This window comes from Chiloscyllium plagiosum, chromosome 6, assembly GCF_004010195.1.
Source record: "Chiloscyllium plagiosum isolate BGI_BamShark_2017 chromosome 6, ASM401019v2, whole genome shotgun sequence".
Lineage (NCBI taxonomy): Eukaryota > Metazoa > Chordata > Chondrichthyes > Orectolobiformes > Hemiscylliidae > Chiloscyllium > Chiloscyllium plagiosum.
In genome coordinates this window covers 74,600,132-74,627,353 of record NC_057715.1, presented here as the reverse complement: position 1 = coordinate 74,627,353, position 27,222 = coordinate 74,600,132, and the positions used below count along the sequence as shown (strand labels likewise).

General features: G+C 39.7%; 1 protein-coding gene and 1 non-coding gene across 5 annotated transcripts in view; one reads left to right on the top strand and one right to left on the bottom strand.

The window, feature by feature from the left end:
• Positions 1–4,811: 4,811 nt before the first annotated feature.
• The window catches only part of LOC122550712, a 36,343-nt gene continuing 13,932 nt past the window's right edge, over positions 4,812–27,222 (top strand). The window contains exons 1-4 of one of the 4 annotated variants that reach the window (XM_043691858.1): positions 4,812–4,980; positions 17,267–17,421; positions 20,229–20,319; positions 24,338–24,395. In XM_043691858.1, the coding sequence (XP_043547793.1) occupies positions 4,847–4,980; positions 17,267–17,421; positions 20,229–20,319; positions 24,338–24,395 (438 nt within the window). In that variant the 5' untranslated portion in view covers positions 4,812–4,846. Of the gene's footprint in view, positions 4,981–17,266; positions 17,422–17,683; positions 17,716–20,150; positions 20,320–24,337; positions 24,396–27,222 lie in introns of those variants that run through there. The other 3 variants (XM_043691857.1, XM_043691859.1, XM_043691860.1) reach the window with 3 other exon arrangements.
• Positions 25,338–25,409, bottom strand: trnac-gca. Its single transcript has one exon. It is a non-coding gene; the product is annotated as a tRNA-Cys (tRNA).

Genomic DNA, 27,222 nt, shown 5'->3' with positions numbered 1-27,222 from the left:
TGGGCATATTGTCTACTTGTTTGGGTTTGTTGTTTAAGAATCAGCAGACTATGTTTATTGTTCTTCAATACTGTATAGATGTTTTCCTTCTGCTATTTGTAATTCCTGGGTGCTGCAGTGTGTTGTGGGTGTTGGGATGATTGCTTCTGTGGTTAAGAATTTGGTCTGTCTATGTTGCTTTCCTCTAGATGCTGGTCTGAAGTTCCTCACTAACTGTTCCACTGTGACAGTTAGGAAGGGGAGCCTGTTGTTCTTCGCTTGTGAAATTCATGCCAGTAAGGACGTTGTTGATGATGTAGTTTCCACTAAATTGTTTGGTTTTGTGATGACAAAGGTGTTATCCATGTAGCGGACCCAAAGCTTGGGTTGGATTATGGGGAGGGCTGTTTGTTCAATCTCCAAATTACTGAATTTCAAGTTACCAATCTTTCATCGGCAGGACTGTCATTTCCTGGGTAGAAGTGCGATCTCTGTGTGATTACATTAAATGTCTGTTTTCCAAGCAACATTTGCTTCAAAACTCATTGCAACACATATAAACATGGCTCTGCTTTCAGCCTGTGCTTCCACAAGGGTTCATTGCTGGGATGGTCCCAAGCTTCCTCTGGTCAAATACCTCAACATCTCAAGTGCTCAAAACACTTTATCTTACATTCTTGTCACAACAAATCTATGGAAACCGAATCATTGCCTTGCTATAATTGAGCTCCCAGTTGTATGTCATTTGACACATGTCTGTCTCTCTGTCCAGGCCAGACCAGTGTCTTATGACTCCTTCCCTGTGACCCTTATCAACATGTTAGTATTTCAAGTCTGGCTAAAGCAAGGAAAACATGGTGACATGGGTGTCCTGCTATATGGTCTAAGATTCAGGACACTTTTTTTTCCCCCTACCCTCTGTTTTCTGAATTCTACCAAGTTGTTTTAACTTACAATTCTTGCACAGAAAGTTATCTGCTTTCACACTCAAAGTTTCAAGTCAATTTCACAAGCATGTGTTTTTTCTTTAAAAGGTCCAGTATAAGATTTAGGTTATGTTATAATCACAATTATTGAAATTTCTAAACAATTAATTAGCAAGAAAACCTGTTGTAAGCAATTCCCAGCATTCTTTTAAGACTGCATTAAGAACTTTTCACTAGTGTGTGCCTTTTCGTAAGAAACTGCCATACGAGAGGAATATATTATTGACCAGTATCAACTTGCATTTATATACTGCGTTTAATATAATACAATATCCCAGGAATGTAATCAGTCAATATCTCATACCAAGTCAGATAAGATGATATTAAGACAGGTGATCAAAACTTAATGAGTACCTTGAATGAGCAAAGAGAGGTCAAGTTGCTGAGCGGTTTAAACAGGAAATGGCAGATGAAGACATGACCACTGGTAGTAAAGTGAAACAAATCAGAATATGCAAGATGCTAGAATTAGAGGACAGCAGAGTTCTTCCAAGGTTCTAGAACTGCAAAGTTTGTGGAGGTCAGAAGAGTTGAAACCTTTAAAGAATTTGAAAACAATGATAATTCTAAAATCAATGCATTGCTTCATCAAAGCATTGCTTAGTTCACTGACCACCCCCGCCGCCCCCACCACCTTCTGAGGCAGGGAGTGGCAAAGTTGAACAACCCTCTGAGGGGGAAAAATATTTTATTCTGAAGGATAAACCCTAAATTTAAAACAGTATGACCTAGTTCTGGACTTATTATTCAGAGGAAACATCCTTTCCACTTCCTCCTCCTCAAGACTATTCAGGATCTTATACACTTCAATCAAGTCAACTGCACTTTTCTAAACTCCAGTGAAAACAAGCCCAGCCTGTCCATCTTATCCTTAGAACAGAACCTGCTCATTCCAACTGCCTATTGAGTAAACCACCTCTGAACAGCATTTAATGCATTTACATTCCTCTTCAAATAAGAAAAACAAAACTACTCTCAGCATTTGAAATGTGGTCTCATTTCCCACCAGTTTCTCACTGATCCTCTAAAGCTACCGTCACTTGCTCTTTACGTAATCTGCATTTTTCAAGTAAGGTCTGCCAATCTTGTCTATTTGACTCTCTCAAAGTGGATTTATCTGAGTTGATAGTTATTGTTAGGAGTGTCTGATGGTTGCTAGTGAGATACTGTTTGCTTCTGCCAATAGGTACATCATTTTGAAAACCTCCTGAACATACTGAAAAAAAGCTTCGTGTTATCATGATGCTTCTATGAAAAGGATGTGCACACAGCTTGAATATTAACGCCATTGCTGGCTCAGCTCATGCAGAAAAGTGTCTCTACATGCCTGACCCCATTTCAAGGGGGAGTGAAAATAGATGGTGTTTAGTTTCTGCATGATGGATGGAAATCTAGTCTACCTGTTATCTGCTGATTGAAATTGTTCGATGGGAGATATGTTAAGGCAGTGTCACTGTTTTTTCTGATGGGTATAGGATTTTGATGCAAAACTTATTCTTGCACAGAAAGTTATGTTTTCACACTCAAAACAACTTACCCACAATATTTCACAAGCATGTGTTGCCACCAATTGACAATCTAAATGAGAGAAATCACAGGATACTTGGTATAGGAAATGACAAGGTAGAGACAAATGGTGCCACAGATGCATTTCTTTTTATCCTGGAGCTGGCTTGCTGAAGGAGGGAGTTGGAGTTCTACTCTACATCAGGACATGGTATAATTAACCTTGGAGTTCTTGATCATGAAATTGGATCTCCACAATGGAAAGACATTGCATTGCCTAGAATTAACAGAACTCGACATTAATTTACAAAGAGGAGCAAGGAGGAACAAACAGGGAATTTGAAACAAAAACCGAAATTGTCAGAAAAGCTCAGCAAGTCTGACAGCATCTGTGGAGAGAAATCAGAGCTGATGTTTTGGGTGGAGTGATCTTTCCTCAGAAGTGATTTACAGCATTCCCACAGTTCTTTTGGTTTTTAAACAGGGAGTTTGCTCTGTTTCGGGTTAAGATTAAGCTTCCCTTGCTCCATATGTCATGTTATTCTGAGGATTTTAAGGGTCAAGCTGATTCAAAATAAACAAAATTAAGTACATAAGAGCAAGATCAGGCCATTCAATCTTGGAGTCTGCTCAAAAAGTTGTAAATTCTGTCATTAGACTAACTGGTGTCTATGGTGTGTTCAGCCTTCTCCTGTAAAACAATTTAGAAAGGCATCCCAATGTCCAGTGTACATCTCAATATGTATGCATGTGTGACTAAACAATTTGAGTTGTTTCAGCTGCTATTTGATAACACAATATGGAATAGGGTTTTTTCTCAAGGTTTTTAGGTGTCAGTCACCAAGTTCAAGCTGAAAAATAATGAGTCAGTGTATTTTGTGACTACCAAGATTTCAAAAACTGGATAGACCTTTCTTTCATCCAGTACCTTCTATTTTTTTTTAACAATATCAACCTGAAATCTCAGATCTTGAAGACACTCGAATTTCTTGTTTACTATTTTCTAATGATACAAACTGCAAGTCCATTCTTCAGATTCAAAATGTTATCGGGGGTTTAGTCATCTGAGGAGAAACTCCCTAATTGAAAATTGATTGTTCTTGGAGCATCTTGAAGTTACAGATTATCAGAATTTCATTTAAAATGCACTGGAGAGATCCAGTGGGCAACATTCCTGCCTGAAACATCTCCTATGTACAGATGCCAACCATCACTAGGTTGACTAAGTGGGGAGTTTAACATTGAAGTTGAGAAGGATTTTAAGAGAGAAATGGAGAATGCTTGAATGAAATATTTTTAACTAAAAATAGGTTACCAAAAGTCTGTCATGGTTCCTCCCTTTATTTACGCTGAAGAAAACAAAGGAGGTATGTAAATAATATGCATATGGAATATGTACAGTGACTAAGAGTTTCTTGTTACATTTGCCAAATTACAATATAAATGTCTACTTCTCACAAAGTGCCCCTCCCAAAAATCCGATATCTCAATAACTATTATGTTTAGTTAAAGCTGGTAAATGTGAGGAAATATTATCGACACATCTTTTATAAAGGTAGGGAGTTTTTGAGTCCTATTTATCCCTGTTTCATAAGATTCTGATTACCCAAAAGCTCTCACTAAACGAAGTAAACGTTGAAGTTACGATTTTTAAATCATAAGCAACTTGGAGTTGAATATAATAATGTCAGACGCAGGCACGTTTTTGATAAATATTAAGTGGAAGTTCAAAACTAGGAACCTTAAATGGAAGATAATTAATAAATCCAATCTTTACATTTTGGAAAGTGTTACAAAATGTCGAATAAGTTAATACTTTGGGAAGAAAGGAATAGCAGTCTATCTTGCTAGGCTGAAGAGGAAGTCAGGTGAAAGTGGGTATGGGTGAAACAGTGACAGAAGTTTGTTGGCTTTCTGTGCTGTGAAGTTCTGATCGGTTCTGCTTGCTTGTACATGTGCAGTCGGAAAGGAACACAATAATGTTCCCTCGTTTACTTAGCAGTTACACGGTTGCGTGTTGTCTCTGTCCACACAACGAGGATTTCACATTTGAGAGTTCCCCCTTGGTCAACGTGAATGAAGTTAAAAATCACACAACACCGGGTTATAGTCCAACAGGTTTATTTGGAAGCACAAATGTTTCGAAACCTGTAGGACTATAACCTGGTGTGTGATTTTTAACTTCGTCCACCCCAGTCCGACACCCGGCACCACCAAATCAAGGTGAACGAAGCCCCCATCTTTCTCTGAGCTGATTGGCGGCTGCCTGCGTCATGCAGCAATGTGATTGGTAGCGGCTGAGGAGAGGTGTGGTTCCTCAGTGAGTGAGAGTGAGTGACCCTGAAACAGTGCTCCCGAACCTCTCCTCAGCAGCAATGTTCTACCGAAAGACCTCCGCTTCAAAACACTCGGTTGATCTAAGTTTCCTGAGCAACGAGGAAGTGAGTGCGATCCTGGACGTGCTAGAACGGGATAAGGAGCTTCAGAGGATGAATAATGACAGATTGAAGTATGTAGTCTGAGCTTACTTTTGTTTCATTATTTGAAAGCGCTGACTGACTGAAACTCGAGAGGCACCTCCAAATCATGAAACTCGAGAAGTGGTGAACTATGGAACCACGACAGTTATTGCCTCATAAACAGTTATACGCTTGTGGGTGTGTAATAGGTCGCGTTTTTTTTTAGCATGCTATAGCTACTTTATAATACACTGATTATTTGTAATATGCCCACCCTCTCATTTCGAAAGTGATTTTTGTTCACCTTGTTCACGAAGCGCCCAGAGCCAACATGTACCCGCTAAAATACAAACCAGCTCAGAATGGAACTGTTTAAAACTACAAAACAGGGCCGGGAGCATAGGGCAGAATGAGCTAAAATCCCTGACTAACGTTAGAACGTAGTGCCCCGGAGTGTCACATCAATCTTCGAGACTATCACAAAGTCTTAAAATATGTTTATTTTTGAAGCACTGCTAAACTAACTCAGGTGATAAAGTGTTACATGAATACAGGCAGTATAAATAATAGGAATAATTTAATCAATCTGACCGATATTGGGCCCGAGTGAAGTACGAAATTCTTGTCCTAGTCTCCTCATACTTTCAGTGGTAAACCAGTGTGTACCAGGAGAGTCTCCACCCAGAATGAAAGCCGCTGGAGAGTGTACTTTCAGTCACGTGTCTTCTGTGCTCTCCAGCATTGAGTTATAGAGGCGGTAATAGACCCTTCCGTTCAACTCGTCTATGTCGACGAGATATCCTAAATTAATTTCGTCCCATATGCTCATCCAGATGCTTTTTTAAAATATTACAATTATACCAGCCTCCTCCACTTCCTCTGGCAGCTCATTCCATATGCACAATCTTCTGTGTGCCCTTTAGGTCCCTTTTAAATTTTTCCCTCCTCACCATAAACCTATGCCCTTCATTTCTGGACTCCCCCACCCCAGGGGAAACACTTGTCTATTTATCCTATCTATGCCCGTCATAATATTATAAACCTCTATAAGGTCACTCCTCGGTCTCCGACACTCCAGGGAAAACAATCACTCTCGATAGCTCAAACTCCAACCCTGGCAACATCCTTGTAAATCTTTTCTGAACCCTTTCAAGTTTCACAATATCCTTCCAATAGGAAGGAGATCAGAATTGCATACAATATTCCAAAAGTGATCTAACCAATATCCTGTACAGCCGCAACATGACCTCCCAACTCCAATACTCAATGTTCTGATCAATCAAGGAAAGCATAATAAACACCACCTTCACTATCCTATTTACCTGCGACTCCACTTTCAAGGAACTATGAACCTGCACTCCAAGGTATCTTTGTTCAGCAACGCTCCCCAGATTATTAACATTAAGTGTATACGTCCTGCCCTGATTTACCTTTCCAAAATGCAATACTTGTATTTATCGAAGTTAAGTACCATCTGCCACTCCTCAGCCCATTGTATTCTGAGGTAATCACCTTCACTGTCCACTACACCTCCAATTTTGGTGTCATCTGCAAACTTACTAACCATATCTCTTATGTTCACATCCAAATCACGTATATAAAAGTAGAGGACCCAGCACCGATCCTTGTGGCACACCACCGGTCACAGGCCTCCAGTCCGAAAAGTAACCCTCCACTACCATCTTCTGTCTTCTACCTTTGAGTCAGTTCTGTATCCAAATGGCTATTTATCACTGTATTCATGTGATCTAACCAGCCTACCGTGAGGAATCTTGTCAAACACCTTACTGAAGTCCATATACCGCTCTTCCCTCATCAATCCTCTTTGTTACTTCAAAAAACTCAAGTTAGTGAGACACTATTTCCTACAGACAAAGCCATTGACAATATAAGATAGAAGAAACTGCATCAGTGTTTCCTATAGCCACTGTTTGCAGATTGTGGTTCCTGCAACTTTGAAAAGTAGCTATTACGTGATTTGAATTTAGAAAACCTCCCAATCTTAATATAAAGAACATATTGGACAATTTGAATGACCAGTTGTACTCCAGTTGCAGGTTTGTGGCGACTGACCCTTGTGGAGATCTGAATCTTAGCTATATTGCTGTGGTGAATTGCTAAAATGTTAATTACTTCCCTGGATGTAGTGAAAATTGGAAGTTTAGACACAACCTGTTCCTCTGGCAGTCCGTAACAACAGTAAATGCCAAGAATTTTGTTTTCATAAAACATATTTACAAAGATACATGACCACTTAAAGTGGGTATCAGAATGAGGAATATGCTAGGTACAAATTCAAGAAATATACCAAAACAACTTCTATCCATTGTTGTTAGGTTGTGAATAATGGGAATTATATGGCATGCCATCATATTATTTGGACACTATTGTAGTTTACCCATGCACCCAACATCACTTACTGGAGAGAAAAATGACTTAGATTTACCTTTCAGGACCATTCCAATGTGTTATACAGCTGACACAGTACTTTTGAGATCAGTCTTAGAAAATGAGGATTATATCTGCCAAATTTTGTGATTTGGAGCCTGTGTTGCTAAAGCTAGTTGGTATTGGTGGTGGTGGTTATCTGGTGGAATGGCTCCTTGTCTGGTTTTCCTTTCCCTTCCCCATCAGGTTGCATCAGTTAAAAACACAATGAAAGTTGACTTCATTACACAAATGTGATTTATTGATGAATTTTGTTTTAATAGCTTTTCCATTGTGTTTTGATTATATAACTTTCCAGAATATATGATGTGATCTATGTATTTGAAGATTATTAGATCAGCCATGGTCTCATTGAATGGTAGAGCAGATTCGATAGCCTGAATGGCTTAATTTTGCTCCAATGTCTTATATTCTTTAATACCCAAAGCTTCCAGTACTCAGTTGCTTGACAGCAATGCTTCACAAGTTTATTTCTGACCTTTAGTCCTTAACAAAAGGGAAAGTTGATACAGACCGGTTATTGGCAAGCTGCATTGCTTGTGTGGAGATCAGAAATGTTGACTTGAATGGCTAGACTCATTATTTATACTTTACCTCAGGACTGCTGCATTCACAGGTGCTGCATTACACCATTTTAAATGGTGGGAGACTGTAGTGCTGTCTCATTTGATCCATTGGTGTTTGTGCTGACATCAAACAAACCACTGTTGGTGGAAGTATTGTCATGTAAATGTGGTGTAGGAAACAATGACAAACAAATTAATGAAGCTTGAACCTTCTTGATATGTTTTGTTGCTGATCTTGTGTAGTATTTACCTTCAGGGTGTTCAGAGTCCTTACTAGTAACTTTCACACTGACTGATAAGACCAATCGACATTATTTATTTTTTGCATTATTTGAAACGGTGCCAGCACCTAGTTAAACTCCCTGCAATTTTGATGGTTTTTAGGCAAGCAGGAGGTTGGCTGGTGTGGCTCAGTCAACTAACACCTTCACCCTGTTCAAGTCCAAGTGGGAAGATCTGTAGGTGGTTTCAGGCTCTGTTGTTAATAGAGGTCCTTAAATAGGCTATTGGTGTATTTCCCCTGGGTAAGCAGAGAGCTCCATAGCTTGCTATGATCAACACTGGGGATGAGACGAATTCAACAAGATTTCTTTAATGTCATTCTGAATACTACATTATTTGAATCTTCATTTCTTAAAGACTAATGGAAGTTTCTTTTCCTAAAGGATTTCTGTTTGTTCACTGAAATTACACTTTTAAAATCCGTTTCTGTGTAAATGGAACTCACATGAACAGTCAGCTGCTATACTTTTGTAAAGTAGATAATCAGCTGTTAAAAAGACAAAATGGTTTATTCTACATATGGGCAGTGATTATGGTGTTTTCAAGAATAGCAAAGCTTCAATCATTTGCATTATATAGGCAGATTTCTGTGGTATACTTTAAGGTGGACTGGATGGATTCTGTTGTCTAAACCAATGATAGCTGACCTTCATGGGAAGGATGGAAGCCACTCCAATCAGTATTATTGCCCATAGAAGTTAATACAGTTCAGTCACTGTCTCTGAGGTAAGTTTTTTTTTCACATGTGCACGTAGGATTCTGTAAATACTGGGGACTCTTCTTATACAGACCCTCAGGATTCAGAATTATTTCCTTCTGCTGGATTTGGAACGGCTGATTTGCCACATGCAATGTGGGTAATCCTGGAGGGCTGGTAGATGAATAATTGGAGTTTTGATCACTCACTTAAATGCCTTGATCTTGCCGACCTGCATTTCAAACAAATTCTGTGTTTTGTGACTTCCCAAATAAACCTTTTTACCTCAAATGTGGACCATTTTCTGCATCTTGAGAGATGTCATTGTCTTGATGAATGTCATTGTCCGTGCCTGCCTTTTCAAATAACTTCCTTTCCCACCCCATCCCCCTCCCATTCCTCTAATCGACCCTTCCTTCCAGCCACCAGTCTGATTCATTCCTCCCATTTGACCAACCAGGTTTCATATCCTCTACCTGTGTTCACCTATCCCTAACTCTCCACTCTGCCAATACCCCCTCCATCCCTCATCCCCATCTCCTTTGTCTGCAGCTCTCCTTACACCCACCCTGAATCCTGAAGAAGGGTTACACCCAAAACGTTGACTTCTCCACCACCTGATGCTGCCAGGGTTCTTTGAGCTTCCAGCTTGCCTGTCTTCATCAAAGGCATTCTGTGTCAGCACAGACCTAGGTCCTTAACAATTAATAGCAGTAAACATGCCATCTGAGCAGTTACCTGACTGGTCCCTTCTGGATTTATCTTCCATGTGAAATAACTAAAGGGAAAAATCTACTTTTAAAATAACTTGCATTAATATAGTGGGTTTAATATGAGATATTAAGACAGATTACCAGTAGTCTGGTCAGAGGTAGGTTTTTAAGGACTATCTTAAAGGAAGAGAGTTAGGAAGGTGGAGTCATTTTGAAAATAGTTGTCAGTTTGTGTATGGGACATCAGTCTCCCACAGCAACTGTTCAACCACGACGATGAATTCTCAACAAAAATACTACAGGGATGTCTCGACATACTCCACTGACTCATTGGAGCTCTGGCTTGTGACTAGCCGAAATTAAGAAGGGTCATTTGGTAAGATACCGAACACCTCAAGACTTTTTGTCAGAAATCTACAGAGGCACCGTCAAATGAAGTGTCCAAAGAAGTGCACAGACCTGTCAACAACTCAACTGTCCAACGCCTTCAAGCACTACCTACCCTCCAAGTGACAGAGTCTGCAGATTGTGCAATGGACTTAACCATTTCCGAACTCTGAACTGGAGTGAAAGTAAGTCAATCTTGATCCAATGTGACTGCTAAAGGAGAGAGGAAGATTTTAGATGGAGAGTTCTAGAAATTAGAGTGCAGACAACTGCCGGTTATTGAGTGATTAAATTGGGAATCTGCAAGAGGTCTCATTTGGATGAAATTCAGCAGAAAGAGTTTTGGATGGTCTAAATTTTTATAGAGGCTTCCAAATGGAAAGCTAGCAAAAAGAGCATTTGATTAGTCAAGTACAGAAATAACAAGAGCATGAATGAAGATTTCGGTAGCAACAAATAAGTTGAGCCATGGATGAAGATGGAAGGTGTTATGGCGTTTGAAACTAGTGGTCTTTAGTGAACACTTGAATCTGTGGTTTGAAGTTCATTCATGGTCAAATAAGATACCAAGAGATGCAAATAGTCTGGTTTATTCTCTGATGGTTGCTAGGAGAGGGATTAGATTACTTACAATGTGGCAACAGGTCCTTCGGCCCAACAAGTCCACACCGACCCTCCGAACAGCAACCCACACAGATTCATGCCCCTACACCTAACACAATGGCAATTTAGCATGGCCAATTCGCCTAACCTGCACATCTTTTGGACTGTGGGAGGAAACCGGAGGAAACCCACACAGACACTGGGAAAATGTGCAAACTCCACACAGACAGTCGCCTAAGGCGGGAATTGAACCTGGGTCTCTGGAACTGTGAGGCAGCAGTGCTAACCACTGTGCCACCATGCCGCCCACTATGAAGTCAGTGGATAGAAAATGCAATTAGTGTTAGGGCAAAACCTAATGGGCAGAATCTGCAAAGCTCAAAAATCATGGATGTTGGCAGAGAAATTGGGTGCAATTGGTAGTAATGAGATCCTCAACATTGAAAGCAAACATTCTGAAAGTATACTCAAGTATTGACTGTGTGTCAATTTGCATGCATTATCCCTTAGTTATGACTATCATACAAGTTTAACAGGTATTAAGGAAAGAAAATTGTGTTGATCTTTGTTTCAAAGGGAATGGAGTATAAAAATAGGGAAACTTTGCTTAAAGTATATAAAGTACTAGACAAACTGTGGATTTACTAGCACTGGAGGCAGTTCAAAGCTTCTTCACAAGATTGATCCCGATTTATGGAGGTGCTGCCTTATAAGGAAGTTTGTGTAGGTTGGACTGGCTGAGATGCTGTCAACCATGACCATATCAAATGGTGTACTGGGTTTGAGGGGCTGAATTGCCTGCTCTTGCTCTTGGTTGTTATGTACCCATCGAAGTTTAGCAGAATGAGAAGTAAACTTCCTGAAGTGTGCATGATTCTTTGGAGCCTTGACAAGATAGATGTACTCGTAGAATCCCTACAATGTGGAAGAAGGACATTCAGCCCATCACTCTGGATTAGTGGTGCTGGAAGAGCACAGCAGTTCAGGCAGCATCCGGGGAGCAGTAAAATCGACGTTTCGGGCAAAAATCCTTCCATCACGTCCACACTGACCCTTCAAAGACCATCCCACATCGATCCTCCCTTTTATTCCTATGTTTCCTGGACACTGTGGGCAATTTAGCATGGCCAATTCACCTATCCTGCAAATCTTTGGACTGTGGGAGGAAGCCATGCAGACACGGGGAGAATGTGCAAACTCCACACATGATTGTGCAAGGCTGGAATTGAACCCTGGTCCCTGGTGCAATAATGCAGCAGTGTTAAGCACTGAGCCACTATGCAGCCTTAATTGAGGTTGTTTTCCCTTGTGATAAAGTCCAGAAGGCATAATTTCAGAATAAGACAAAGACGAGGAGAAATTTATTTTCTCAGGGCAATGAATCTATGGAGCTCTTTACCACAGGAGGGCTGTAAAGATTGGGCCATTAAGTATATTCAAGACTGATTTTTAATCAGTAAGGGAATCATGAGTTATAGGGATAAGACAGAAATGTGGAGTTGTGGAATTTATCAGATCAACCATGATTTCATTGAACGGCGAAGCAGTCTCAAACCTGAATGGGCTACTTTTGCTCTTCTAGTCTAATTTCACCTCACCTATTTGCAGTTTCCTATTCTCTCTCCCACCGGATAGAAACTGCAAAGTTAGAGCAGTTACCTTATGACTCCAGCTCCGCACTTGCCTCCATTTCGATAGCAGTCACCAACATCTTGGGGCATACTACATAGACACTAATTGCTTGCAAACCCCATCCATGGGTGTTGGCATTGGACATGTACCAGTGTATAGTATTGGTCTCTTTCTTTAATAAAAGATGTACATGTGTTGGCAGCAGCTCCAAGGTTTACGAGACTAATACCCAGAATAAGTGTGTTACCTTGTGAAGAAAGATTGGGCAGGCTAGGCCTGTATCCACTAAAGTTTAGAAGAGTAAGAGGCAACGTGATTGAAAGTCAATTCTGAGGAGTCTTGATATGATGGATATTGAAAAGATGTTTTCACTTCTAGGAGAATCTAGAACTGGGTGTCACTGTCTAAAAATAAGAGATAATCCAATTAAGACAGATGGGGATTTCTTTTTCACAGTAGCTTGAGGGTCTTCAGAACTCTCTTCCTCAACAGGTGGTGGAAGCAAGTCTTTGAATGTTTGAAAATAGATTTTTATAACCTTTCATTCCCTTGCTAACTAGAGGGAATATGGGAATGTAGAATAATCAGGTCGTAGCTATGGCAAAGGCTGGAGGGGTGCACTGTCATTCTAGTCCCAGTACTTCAAATAAAATAAAAATACTTTTTCCAGTTATCAAGATGACCAATCAAATACTTTATCCATATCAGGCTTTGAACAATGAGGTTTCCTTTTTTAAAAAAAATGCTTAATATCAAAACGAAGCAATAAAGATGCTATAATTGGTTAACATACATTTAGTAACATAGAATTATGTGCAAAGCCCTCTAAATATCCTCAAAACACACACTCCTGCAAAATACATAAACATGCACTCTTCAGGAAAAAATAAAAAAAAAACACTTTCTACAGTGATTAGCTTTCTAGAAGAAAAGAAAATGACCAATGGGGTTTTCTTGAAGGCAAAATAGTAAACTAGAGAGTGTTCTGGAGTTTGTTCCTCTGTTCTGGTATGTGTGGATACAATTTACAATACCATATGGTTGTCTCTGAAGTCTTGCAGACAGAAGCTGCAAAGGAAGTATAATTTTGAGATGTTCCCCGAATCACACTGTCAAAAGAACAATCAGCATTCATCCTGAACTCGATTAGGATTTTCTCTCAGAAATGGGAGAGATCAGCTGGGAAGTTTATCAGTAGTAGGCCTTCCTCCAACTCAGCTTGTTCTTAGCAGACTTCCTTCCAACTAAAGTGGTTCTTAGCATGTTTTTCTCCAACAAAAGCAGACAAAACAAGCAACTTTCTGGGCAAGTCACAGTTCAGCATCAGCCATAATGAGGATTACAATATTCTGGATTAGTGGTGCTGGAAGAGCACAGCAGTTCAGGCAGCATCCTTGAGGATTACAATAGTTCAGTGCTCGAAACAGCAATCTCATTGGAGTGATTCAAAAAACATTTCATTGCATTGAACTAATTTAATTTTATAAGGACAAGGTGAACTAGGGAACATTATGCTTCTGATGTTATTCATGTTGACGTAGTAGTTTAAATAGTCTGTGGAAAATTGGTCATGCGCTCTCACACTACCTTGTGTGACTCAATATCAAAATTTGTTTGGCAAAGCTCCTTCAAAACACCTTGAGATGTTCTACTCTGTTCATAATACTATATAAATTAAAGTAATTTTTGTTGGATTGCCAGAGAAATGTGAATCCTTTTCATTCTGTACTTTAGTATGTTAATAAATTTGCATTTGTCATTTTTGGAAATTAATATCCTTCATATATGGGGGGAAATTGTTAGCTTTAAACATAAAATTCAGGAAATTGTTTTCAAGAAATGAATGAAAAGTTGAAATTTTTTTCACTTTTGTTGTTTAGAATAACTGGGTGTGACAACTCCTCCTTTTCGTCTCTTTGTTTTTATGTTTAGTCCAAGTTGCCTTTTTATATCTGGTCACAGTATGCTTTGTGTAATCTTAGAGTCGAGAGTATTGATTACCATGAGAACTATTTTCTACATGTAAAGAATTAAAACAAATTCTGCAATGATAAATTGATGGGAAAATGAGCAAATGACAATTCTGCCACATAGAGAAATCAATTTTGTGAATTTCTGTAGGTAATACTCCCTATTCCTACTGAATCTTTTAAAAAAAAACACAATTTTTGCATTTGAGAAAATGGCACCAATTTGGTCAAACATAAAGCTCAGTTAGGATTTGGGGCACAGTGTAAGAAATCATCCTTTTCTTGCATTGTTCTCTTTTGTTAATCTTGAAGTGATACAAGTGTGCCACAAAACTATCAGGGACATTGTCAGTGGCCAGTATGTAAATCGATGAAGGTTGGCTGGATTGTTGGCTTATAATGCAAAGTGACACCAACAATTTGGGTTCATTTCCTGTACTGACTGAGGTCAGCATGAAAGTCTCCCCTATTTGACCTCTCCCCTGACCTGAGGCATGGTGACCCTCAGGTTAAACCACTATCAGTCATCTCTCACTCATGGGAGAGCAGTCCTGAGACTTTATCTTTTACTGTACAAACATTGCTTGAATTTTCACACACTAACCACACACTGACAGAAAGAAGGGTGAAGACTCATTAAACTGGATTTTCATCCATTCCTTCCTCTGTTTCCAACATCGCTTTAGGGAAAGTACATAAGGTAGTATGACCCCTTCTTACCATCAGTAGTACCTGTTTTATGCTTGAGGTTCATCAGCCTGTATAAAACAGCCACCCAACTTTAAATTGAAAACAGAAATAAATTTAAAGGGCAGCAAAAATGTGGTAAAATCCTATTAACCATTTCCTTACTGAAGGTAAAGATTTTATTTCTCCCCTGCTCCCATATTGCTAATTATTTACCAAAAAGGCGATTTCTACATTTAGTCATTTAACAAATCTTACCATAGGTAGCTGAAGCATTTTGAAATATCGCCCTGTGTACAGTCTCCTAGCTTCACAATAGAATAAACAGTGGAGCAGAGCTAAATAAACACAAGATGTATATTTACATTTGATTCTGGGAACTCCTTTTTATTTTAACCCTCTCTGTGTCTGTGTCTCTGAAATTGAGATTTGACTTTCTATCTACAGGCTCAAACTTGCTAATTTGTCATTTTGTGCATAAACCATTAAACTTCCCTTCTGGTCAGGATTTCATCTTAATGAAGTACAAGCTTTTCTCCCGGAATGCTCTGAGACCAAGGGAAATGTTAATTTATATCCTGTTGCTAAAGCCAATTTAGCAATAAAATAAAATCTCCAATGATGAAATGCAGCTGTTCTAACTAAAGTGGAAGCAAAGCACTTCTGAAATACATCTCCTTTTGCAAATGCTGCTCGGAAACGCCCTCCCAATCATGCATCCTCCAACTCTAAAAGATATGAGAGCTTCTGGCACAGATTTTTATTACTCATAGTAGATGAGAGTTGCCTAGGCCCAAAGTTCCACATATTCTGTCGACATTTATTATTCTATCTCTCTTTGCACAGAAAAAGGTGTTGAAATCCATTTCCCTGCTTCAGCATTAATTCCAATTCACTGGTTTACATGTTACATTTTTGAAATGGAAGACACATTAAGTACAAATCATAGTTAATAAACTTACTGTTTATAATACATGTAAACATAAGTTAATTTGATTAAACTCAAAAGCCAGACATTGAATCTTTCATTAAGCTAATCTGTGATATGATAGCACACTATAAATGTGCTGGTTTAAGCAATTGCAATTGACAGTGATTAATTAGAATTTAGAGTTAGCTTTATTTCACTATACTGATTTGAATACGTGACAAGAGTTTACAAGTTGCCACTTAGGGCACCAATTAGATACAAAGGTACCTAGGTACAGATTCTTAAGTACAAATGCTTTGGCTGGGGGGGGGGGGGGAGAGAAGAGAAAGTGGAAAGTGTCCATTCATAACAGTGCAAATACTCTCAATTCTGATATGGAAAACATTGTTTATAGATTTATTGATATTGTGACTATGACTGTCTCTCGCTCTCTCATCCCTTCCTCACCACCAAAACAAATGTCATCTTGCTTATAGTCTACTGTATGGAACAAAAGCCTGACAGTCGCTTGAAAAATAAAGTATTTTGATGGGGAGATAGTGGTATAGTCGTCATGTCACTGGCCTAGTAATCCAGAACCCCAGGCCAATTTTCTTGGATCATGATTTTGAATCCCACCATGGTAGATGGTGAAATTTGAATTCAACAAGAAAATCTGAAATTAAGACTTAGCAAAACATTGAACGTTTAGCCACTGTTAATTGTTGTAAAGACCTATCTGGTTCACTACTGTCCTTTATAAATCTGTAATCCTAACTTGGTCTGAACTACACATGACTGCAGATCTAGAGCAATGTGGTTGACTCTCAACTGACCTCTGAAAATGGCTCTACAAGCCACTCAGATTAAGAATGGGCAATAAATACTGGCCGTGACACCCACATCCCGGGAATGATTTTTTAAAAATATAAATTTTCTGTTTTCTGTATGGATGTCAGTGCAGGTAATTGTGAAATTGAATTAATCTGTCTGACGTCCTGCATCCACAAAAACATGGATTAAAAAGATTGTTTAGATTTCTAAGAAAAAAAACATTTTTAGTTTAAGTGGCTGATTGGATTAAATTCCATACAGTGTGGAAACAGGCCATTTGGCCCAATAAGTCCACACTGAACCTCCAAAGAGTAACCCACCCAGACCCATTTCCCTCTGACTAATGCAGCTAACGCTATGGGCAATTTAGCATGGCCAATTCACCTAACCGGCACATCTTTGGATTGTGGGAGGAAACCGGAGCGCCGGGAGGAAACCCATGCAGACACTGGGAGAACGTGCAAACTCCACACAGACAGTCACCTGAGGCGGGATTCAAACTCAAGTCCCTGGTGCTGTGAGGCAGCAGTTCTAACCTCTGAGCCACTGTGCTGCCGGTTTAATCATCTTATCATTACATGCAACTAATGACTGATTTCACTTACAGGGAAATCAAGAAGAAAAATCCCGACAAATTGTGGTTGAAAGGTATAACTGGTCAATGGTTTGAAGAAATAAGGAGAGCAAAATTTAAAGATCAGACTGACTTAACCCAGATACTGAAAGGGTCCCATATTTGGAATCTGAAGAAAAATAGAACAGGTCAGTAAAAGACTAAAACAGCTTGTGATTTTCCTTTAGCATGAACATGTGAATGTGTGACATATTCAATATGTGGCAGTGACTGAGAACTAAATTACTTTTCAACCTTAATAAACAACATTGTTCATAAAAAAATCCATTTTCTTTATGACAGAATACTTAAAGGCATTATTATAGTTTTGAAGAGGAGTCACATGGACTCGATGTTAACTGCGTTTTTCTCTATCCACAGATGCTGTCAGACCTGCTGAGTTTCTCCAGTCTTCTCTATGTTTCAGATTTCCAGCATCTGTGGTATTTTGCTTTTAACTGTTACAGTTCATTTTTCATAAGCAAACAAACTATGCAGCAGCTGTCACATTTGCCAAAAAAGTCCAAGCTTCTATTTTGTAGAATTAGAAATACAGCTGAGAATATTTACTTTGTTCACAAAGCTGAAAATAAGGGATATTTTTAAAATTTTGGTAAAACTGCAATAGAGGAATCAATTGCCAGTTTCTCTATGGTTATTCTTTAAACCATGTGTTATGAAAGCTGCTATAGTGATGCCAGTTATTGTCAATTTTCATACGTTGTTGTTTGCTTCAAGAAAAAGTTAAAGTGGGGAGAAAAGGATTTCCCATTTATGCAAAACAGATGCCAGAAAATGATTTCCAGATGCAATTTCAGGGGTGAAGTTCAGAAACACTTCAATAGACAAAAGATGTGGTAGAAGTTTGGAAAGCTCTTCAGCAAATGACAGATGCTACCAGATTGTTAGATTTAAACTGAAATTGATTGGTGTTTGTTAACCATTAGGTGTTAAGAAAAATAAAGTAAAGGCAATGCAAGGAGTTGGTCACAGATCAGGCATGATCTCATTGAATGATGCAACAGGTTTGCGAGTATAAATGCCCTAACCTGTTTCTATGTCTGATGTGTCATGACACGAAGGTAAACCTGTTTCTCACAGCTAGGATCTGGAATGCAGAGAAAACATTTGCATGGCTATGGGAAAAGGTAGGGCAGTGGTCTGCTCCTGCAGTAATGTTTGATCTCCAAGTGATACCTTGAAGGCATCTATAAAGCATTTCCAACATCCTCCTGAGATCCCTGCTATGATCAACTTCCAAAAGGGACAGTTGTTTCTGGTGTAAGGCATTCGATCTACATGTCCTGCATAGCAGAGCAGGTGTTGTGTGTCTAGCACCTCAATGCTAGACAAGTTGGTTTAGGAGAAAACTTCTTATCTACTGAATTTGGAGGTAACTACAATGCATGTGACATGTCATTCATATCCCTGACAATAGCAATTGCCCTCCAAAGCATTAGGGATGCACCAGCAGTGATGCCATTGCAAGATCCTCCAAATTTAGTGACAGAAAAGGTGATCCAACAGCAGTGTCCTCTCCCAAGCCAACTAATCACTTAAAACTGTAGTGTATCCTAATAGGACAATGAGTCTACAGTGTCATTTGGGCTTACATCAGTCCGGGTTTAAAATGGTATCACTTTGAAAGATTCACAATACAGAATGAGCATTTTTGAATACATTTAATAAGGAAGTGGAAAATCCTATAATTTGACCTCCAAAATGTACCTGTTGTTAGTCATTTAACATTAATGCTGGGTAAACAGTGGGTGAGTATTGACAACAGAATGACATTATTGACACAGAAGACATTACTTATAAATTAACTCTCCTCCTTTCAATATTTAAGGATGGAAAAGTCATGCAGTTTTTTTAGTATTTTGAATGTTAATTTTTGCCATGTGAAACATGAAAAAGGAGGCTTGGAGCATCTATTTCTATAATAGTTTTTATTAGATAATTATGTACCAACAGATTATTTGTTTATTTAAGCAGCCACATGTTAACTTATACGTATAACAATTTAATTGTTGCAGTAACAGATTAATCCAGTCCTTAGTTACACGCTTACTTCTATGTGACATAGTTCTGGTTTTATGATCAATAACAAGGTCAAGGTTCAGGTTTTAGAGTATTTTACCAACCCAGTCAGAATGTGAACAAATTGTCAATTGGCGCAAATCTGAAAAAGGTACTTTATTGGACAAACTATTATTGCCACATGGCTTTATCATTTTTCCTTCCTGAGCTGTTTTCATTTTTTCTGTTTTCACAATCTCTTTTTCAGCAACAACAAATCACACTATCTAGCAAAATAGTGTGAGAAATAGGAGCAGGAATAGACCATTCAGCCCTTTGAGCCTGCTTTGCCATTCAATGAGATGATGGTTGCTGTTTGACCTGAACTTGATTTTCTTGCATTATTCCCACGTGTCCTGATTTTACTCATTCACGGGATGAGTGTGTCAGGGTTTTTAATATGTAGCAATCTCCAGCTTCAACATACTTGATTGAATTTTGTAGTCGTCTGAGGAAGAAAATTCCAAAGATACATCACCTGAATGAAGAAATTTCTGCCCATCCCAGTCCTAAAGGCTGTCTTTATCTGCAACTGTGTCAGTCACAGTAACAGCACGTTAAGTCTGTTGCATTTGTCAACTAACATTGAGGGTGCCTCATTGTACTAAATAGCTTCAAATTTAGCTACTACTCCCCACATCCGTCAGAACCCAGATGTTAATTACTGCTATAATAGCTTTGAAAATTATAATTTAAGAATTTTGTCCAGTTACATGAAAATTATACCTTGCATTGGCAATGAATTGTGACTGTTTTGTGATCCAATAATACAATTTCCACTTGCTTATTTCTCTCCCAGCTTTAAGTGACTTGAGATTTCTACATGCAAAAGACTGTCCACAGAGTAAAAATGAGGTCAATCATATAAATTTTTCAGGTAATTCCAGGGAAGATGCTAATCTAGACCCTGTTTCCAGGCCCTCTGAATTTGCAAACCAAGACATACAGTCTCAATCTGAACAAAACAAGTAAGTTTAATTGATACACTGTTTATTTCTTTTTCATTGTGTTTGCTATTTAAAATAGTGCCAAAACCTTAAATAATCATAAGTGCTGAAAATCTGACATTAAGCATTACTAGAACGTCCAATAGATCAATCAGTACGTAAACCAGGAAGATAAATGTTTCTCTAATGATTGATGGCACAGTCTCAATGGGCCAAATGGCCTAATTCTGCTCCTATGTCTCCTTTTATAGTGTAACGCTGTAACCCATCTTTGTGTTCCACCAGACTTGTTTCTGGAATGGTGGGACTGACCTATGAGGAGATTTGGGTTTGTATACCCAAGAGTTTCAAAGAATGTTGGAGGCTGAGGGGTGACCTTAGGTTTATAAAATTGTGAGGGGAATGGATAGGCTAAATAGACAAAGTCTTTTCCCTGGGATGGGGGAAGTCCAAAACTAGAGAGCATAGATTATTAGTGTGGAAACAGGCCCTTCGGCCCAACTAGTCCACACCAACCCTCCGAAGAGCAACCCACCCCCCAGATCCATTCCTCTACATTTACCCCTTCACCTAACACTACGGGCAATTTAGCGTGGCCAATTCACCTAACCTGCACATTTTTGGACTGTGGGAGGAGACTGGAGCACCCGGAGGAAACCCACGCAGACACGGGGAGAATGGGCAAACTCCACACGGACAGTTGCCTGAGGCAGGAATTGAACCTGGGTCTCTGGTGTTGTGAGGCAGCAGTGCTAGCCACTGTGCCACCCACGTGAGAGGGGAAAGATATAAAAGAGACCTAAGGGGCAACTTTTGGTACATGTATGGAATGAGCTGCCAGAGGAAGTGGTGGAGGCTGGTACAATTGCAACATTTAAAAGGCATTTGGATGGGTATATGAATAGGAAGGGTTTGGAGGGATGTCAGCCACGTGCTGGCAGGTGAGACTAGATTGGGTTGGGATATCTGGTTGGCATGGATGAGTTGGACTGAAGGGTCTGTTTCCATGCTGTACGTCTCTAAGACTCTATGAATGAGAAGTGATCTCATTGAAAATTTAAAAATGCTAAAGATGATATCTTGTGTGGGATAAGATGATTCCCCCTGCTTGTGGGGAGAACTGGGGGATGTAATTTAAAAATAAGGACAATACCACGTAGGACAGAGATGAGGAAAAATTTTTACTCCATGTTGTGAACCTTTGGATTACTGTACCACAGGGGGCTGTGGAAGCTTGGTCACTGAGTATATTTAAGGTAGAGATTGGAATGTTATAAAGGCATTGAAGTGTTTGATCAGCCATGATCATGTTGAACAATGGGTTGAATGGCCTACTCCTGTTCAGATGCTTTCTGCTGTTGGATGGCACCACTGCTAACACTCTCTGTACCTGTTCCTCACTGCTGATTCCAATCAGAGCTCTGTTCCATAGAGTAGTTCTTCTCCCCAGGCACAGTCTATATTCTACTACCAGCCTTTATCTGGCCCTGCATCCAAGCTAGGAGTTGGCAGTTGTAAAAGATTCTCAGCAAAGTTTGCTCCACAGAAATTAACGTTTGATTAAGAGGATCCCTACAGTGGGGAAATAGGCCATTCAGCCCAACAACTACACACTGAACCTCCAAAGAGTCACAACCAGATCTATCCCCGTACCCTATTACTCTACATTTTATCCCTGACTAATGCACCTAACTTACACATCTATGGATTTTGGGAGGAAACTGAAGCACCCAGAGGAAACCAACTCAGACACTGGGATAATGTGCATACTCTACACAGACAGTCGTCCCAAGGCTGGACTCGAACCCAAATCCCTGGTGCTGTGAGGCAGCAGTGCTAACCACTGCCACCCTGAAAACTATGGAAACCTCAAAAACCATGGAATTGTGACTTCTTCTGCTTTTGTTGAGGCTGTGACGGAAACAGAGCAGGCTGACTGTATCATGATATGGCATCAGAGATACGAACAGAAACTGCACAGTGGAGATGAGCGAGTTTTGAGAAGATTTGTAGCTCGGGTTTAGGGTCTGGGTGCACGTTTGTTCGCTGAGCTGGAAGGTTCATTTTTCAGACGTATTGTCACCATACTCGGTAACATCTTCACTGAGCCTCCTGATGAGGCACAACTGGTGTTTCCTATTTATATTGCTTTAAAATGCTTTCTATTTATATGTTTTGGGTTTCCTTGGGTTGGTGATGTCATTTCTTGTGGTGATGTCATTTCCTATGGTGATGTCACTCCCTGTTCTTTTTCTCAGATGGTGGTAAATGGGATCCAAGTGAATGTGTTCGTTAATAGAGATCCAGTTGGAGTGCCATGCTACTAGGAATTCTCATACAAACTCCTACGCTTGTCCTAGGAATGATGATGTCCCAGTCGAACTGGTATCCTACCTTTATCTGTATGTAAGGATGCTAGTGAGAGAGGGTCATATTGATTTGTGGCTAGTTGATGTTCATGTATCCTGGTGGCTAGTTTTTTGCCTGTTTGTCCAATGTAGTGTTTGTTACAGTTCTTGCATGGTATTTTGTAAATGACATTAGTTTTGCTTGTTGTCTGTATAGAGTCTTTCAAGTTCATTAGCTGCTGTTTTGGTGGGTTTGTGGGCTACCATGATGCCAAAGGGGTCTGAGTAGTCTGGCAGTCATTTCTCAGATGTCTTTGATGTAGGGGAGAGCGGCTAAGGTTTCTGGATGCATTTTGTCTGCTTGTTTGGTTTTGTTGCTGAGAATTCTGTGGACTGTGTTCATTGGGTATCCATTCTTTTTGAGTACACTGTATCGGTGATTTTCCTCTGTGCTGCAGTGAGTGGTGACTCATTGAAATAATGTTCTGATGCAGCTTCGTTTATGGATATTGGAATAACCATAGGAAATGACATCACCAACCCAAGGAACCCCCAATGTAGAGAGCAGGAAATTCCAGCAGTGCTTCGTCTGGAGGCTCACTGAAGATGTTACCTCATATGGTGACGCAATGTCTGAAAATGAACCTTCCAGCTCAGCGAGCAAACCTACACCCAGAGAGGAGATTCTTGTGTTTGGAGTTTAACTCTGATTAGTCTCCCAAAGTAATGCTGTTGGAGGTCATGGAACTTTGAGCAACAACTCTTTTTATATGTATAGCTTGGTCTATACATTCATTGGCTTCACACTTGGTTCAAGCTTGTGCTGCTTTCCAGCTCAGTCTCTACATAATCATGTGTCTTTTTATCATTTTGTATGCTTCTGCTGTTAAGCCCATTACTCTACTACAATCTCTAATGCCAATCCTTCCACTTTTCTGACATCTCAGACTCTCCCACAAATGGGGACAGAGCTATATTCAGTCCTGGGCCTTATTGCTGAAGCTCTATCATATTACAGGCCAGTAGTTTTATATTTTAAAATTGAGAGAAACAAATATTAAAGTTACAATTGTCAAAGAAAAGCAAATTATTTTCTTCAAATTTGATTTCATTTGAAAAACACATAATTTTAAAAAGAGAAAATCTTCTGGTAAACAATTTCTGGCTGGGCATGTATGTCTTGGTTCTAGTGAGTGGAGAGTGGGTAAAGGATAGAGACAGAGGAGTTACTGTTGAGTAAGCAGGGAGGATACAGAACTTAATTGGCCATTCAGATGGGAAAGGAGCAGATGTAGAGGTTGCAAATAAGCAAGTGTGTGCTGTAGAGCTATGGAAAGGGTGTGTTGGGAACTGGGGTAAGGAATGGGGTGGAGAGTCACTGAAGGGAACATTTCTTACACAAACTCCAACCTAAAACCAGTATAACATGATATCATCATGCCACTTTTAAAAGAACAGCTAGGGGGTTATCTCTGGGAATCATAGCCCTTTGTATTTATTCTTTAACAAACAAAAATAAGGTAGACTAATTAGTCATTTATTGAACTTGTTGTTTGTGGACATGACTGTGCATGCGTAACAACAGCAACCACACTGTGAAAGTAATTAATTGATTGCAAAATACTTTGGGAAGTAAATTATATTGTATAAACACAAGTTTGTTCTTACTTTCTAATACTTATTTTTGATAGATGCAGTAACTATAGTCCATTACAGTTGGAAACTCCAAACATGTTCCAGCAAATTCAGGTATGGTTTCATTAATACTTTATAAATGAGCATGAAAAACATGAGAGCAATTGTTTACATTGTAAGCAATGCATCTCAAAGTACAAAGATTTTTTTTATATTATTAATTACTACACAATTTAATATTTCCACCTGTTACTAAACAATTAAGGGCATGAATGAAACTTGGGCAACGAGCCCAGACAGAATCTGGCTCCATCAGGTTTGCGCCTCTCTCAACTTGTCTTGATGGATTGGTCTGTTCCTGAGAGGAGGTGGAATTCTGTAATCCTGAAATAAGGTGAAAGACAGTTTTGAGGCTGTTTTCAAGCAGCGCTCAAACTTCCCCAAGAATTCTACAAAACTTGTAGTATGGACTTTAATTCAAGCAAGCACAATCCATTTTTAGAGCTACTGAAGACCAAACACCAAAATGGCTAATAAAATGTCTGCCCTTTCTATGAATGCACAGTAAGGACTGGTGACGTCAGCTGGCTGTGACAGGTTTCATGAAGTTCCCCACATAAACTGCTGATGTTGTAACGGTCGTTGTACAGTGATGCCCCCTAACCTGTTTCACACTGCCTTGGTCACTCCCCATCAGCATCTTTTAAATATAGATATGTAGAATGACTATAGTGTGGAAACAGGTCCTTCAGCCCAATAAGTCCACACCGACCATCTGAAGAGTAACCCACCTAGACCCATTCCGATACATTCACCCCAGACTAATACATCTAACCTATACATCCCTGAACACTATGGGCAATTTAGCATGGTCAATTCACCTAACCTGCACATCTTTGGATTGTGGGAGGAAACCGGAGCACCCGGAGGAAACCCACGCAGACACAGGGAGAATGTACAAACTCCACACATTCACCCAAGGCAAGAATCTAACCTGGATCCCTGGCACTGCAAGGCAACAGTGCTAACCACTGAGCTGCTGTACCACCCAAAGGTAGGGGACACCTGGATTTGAATCAGGGACCTCTTGATCTGCAGTCAAATGCTCTACTACTGAGCTATACCCCTATTTACTACTCTAACATTCTATTTTGTCTTTGTCACACCCAATATGACTTGAGGGGAGCAATAGCTGATTTTGGTTTTGTGAATATGGCCTTACTTTATGACCTTTACTTTAACTTCGTGACCTTTGCTTTTACTTCCCAACATCAGAATATTTATGCTGCCTCAGTTACTTCCCCTCATGTCTCAGCCTCTTATGTCTCTTTTCAAACTAAATCGATGTAAGTGTCTGTTCACTTATTTATCCTCCCCTTTGTTTTTGTACCAAAATTGGGAGAATAGTCTCACAGGTGACTCGAACAATGACTTGATGTATTCAGACTTTGAACAAGATCTGGACAATATCTAAGCTTGTGCTGACGAGTGGCAAGTAATATTTGTACCACACAAAGCCAGGCTATGACTATTACCAATAAGAGATAATCTAACCACTGCCCCTTAACATTCAGTGGTATCAATGGATCCCCATCTATCAACATCTTTGTGGTTATCTTTGACAAAAAGGTCTACTGGACTTGCCACATAAACAATGGCTACAAGAGCAGGTCAGAAGCTAGGAATACTACAGTGACTAACTCATTTGCTGACTTCCTAAAACCTGTCCACCTAGGCACAAATCAGGAGTGTGACTGAATACTCCCCACTTGTCTGAATGGATGCAACTCCAATAACATTCAAGAAGCTTGATACCATCCAGGACAAAGTAGCCTGCTTGATTGGCATCACATCCCCAAACATCCACTCCTTCTACCACTGATACTCAGCAGCAACATGTACTATATACAAGACTCACTGCAGAAATTCACCAAAGACCCTCAGACATGACCTTCTAAACCCTTGACCACTTCAATCTAGAAGGACAAGGGCAGCAGATATATGGGAACACAACCACCTGCAAGTTCCCCTCCACTCCATTCACAATCGTGGCTCAGAATTAGATTGCTGTTCCTTCACTGTCACTGTGTCACAATCCTGGAATTCTCTCCCTTGTAGCATTGTGGGTCAACCCACAACAGGTGGACTACAGAGATTCAAGTAGGCAGTTCACCATCTTGAGGACAACTAAAGACAGGCAATAAATTCTGGCCAGTCAGTAATGCCCACATCTGATGAGTAAATAAAAAAAGTCCCCTCAGAATCATACAGTACAGATAAGTCCTAGACTTGGGCATCACCTTTCCTGCTTATGTCCTGACCCATTAACAGGGCAGACTCAGCAGAGGTGGTGGCATTGTGGTATATAGTCAGCCAGACATTGCTTGGTGATTCCTCAATATTGAGTTCTGATCCCACTAACTCTCATGGCATCGAGTCCACCAAGGGCAAGAGCCTCTTACTAATTACCACTTAGCACCCTTAGCTGATATATCACCTCCCCAGTATGAAAATAACTTATAGGGAAAAACAATGGGTTGGAAAGAACATTGAATGTTATCTGGATGACAAGAGCACAGGATGACCATCACTTAGAGTGGCTCAGTATCACCACTACTGACTTAAGCTGGCTGTGTGTTAAAAGATATAGCTATCAGACATGGCCTGCAGTAGCTGGTGAAGAAACCAGCAAGAGGGAAAGCACCTATGGGACCTTGACCATACATTGCAAAGATTATCTAGTTAATCACTTAAGCCGTACTGACTATTGTGAGGGAACATAAATTGAGCAGTGCCCTTCAATTAGGTGAAAAATATCCATCTTTGACATCATGCCAAAATAATTACTGAAAAACTTAAACCCAGCTGATTCAGTGACTGCTGAAGAACTGGGGTAAACTTCCCATTGTGGTCACATAACAATTCTTTTCAAGCACAGCTC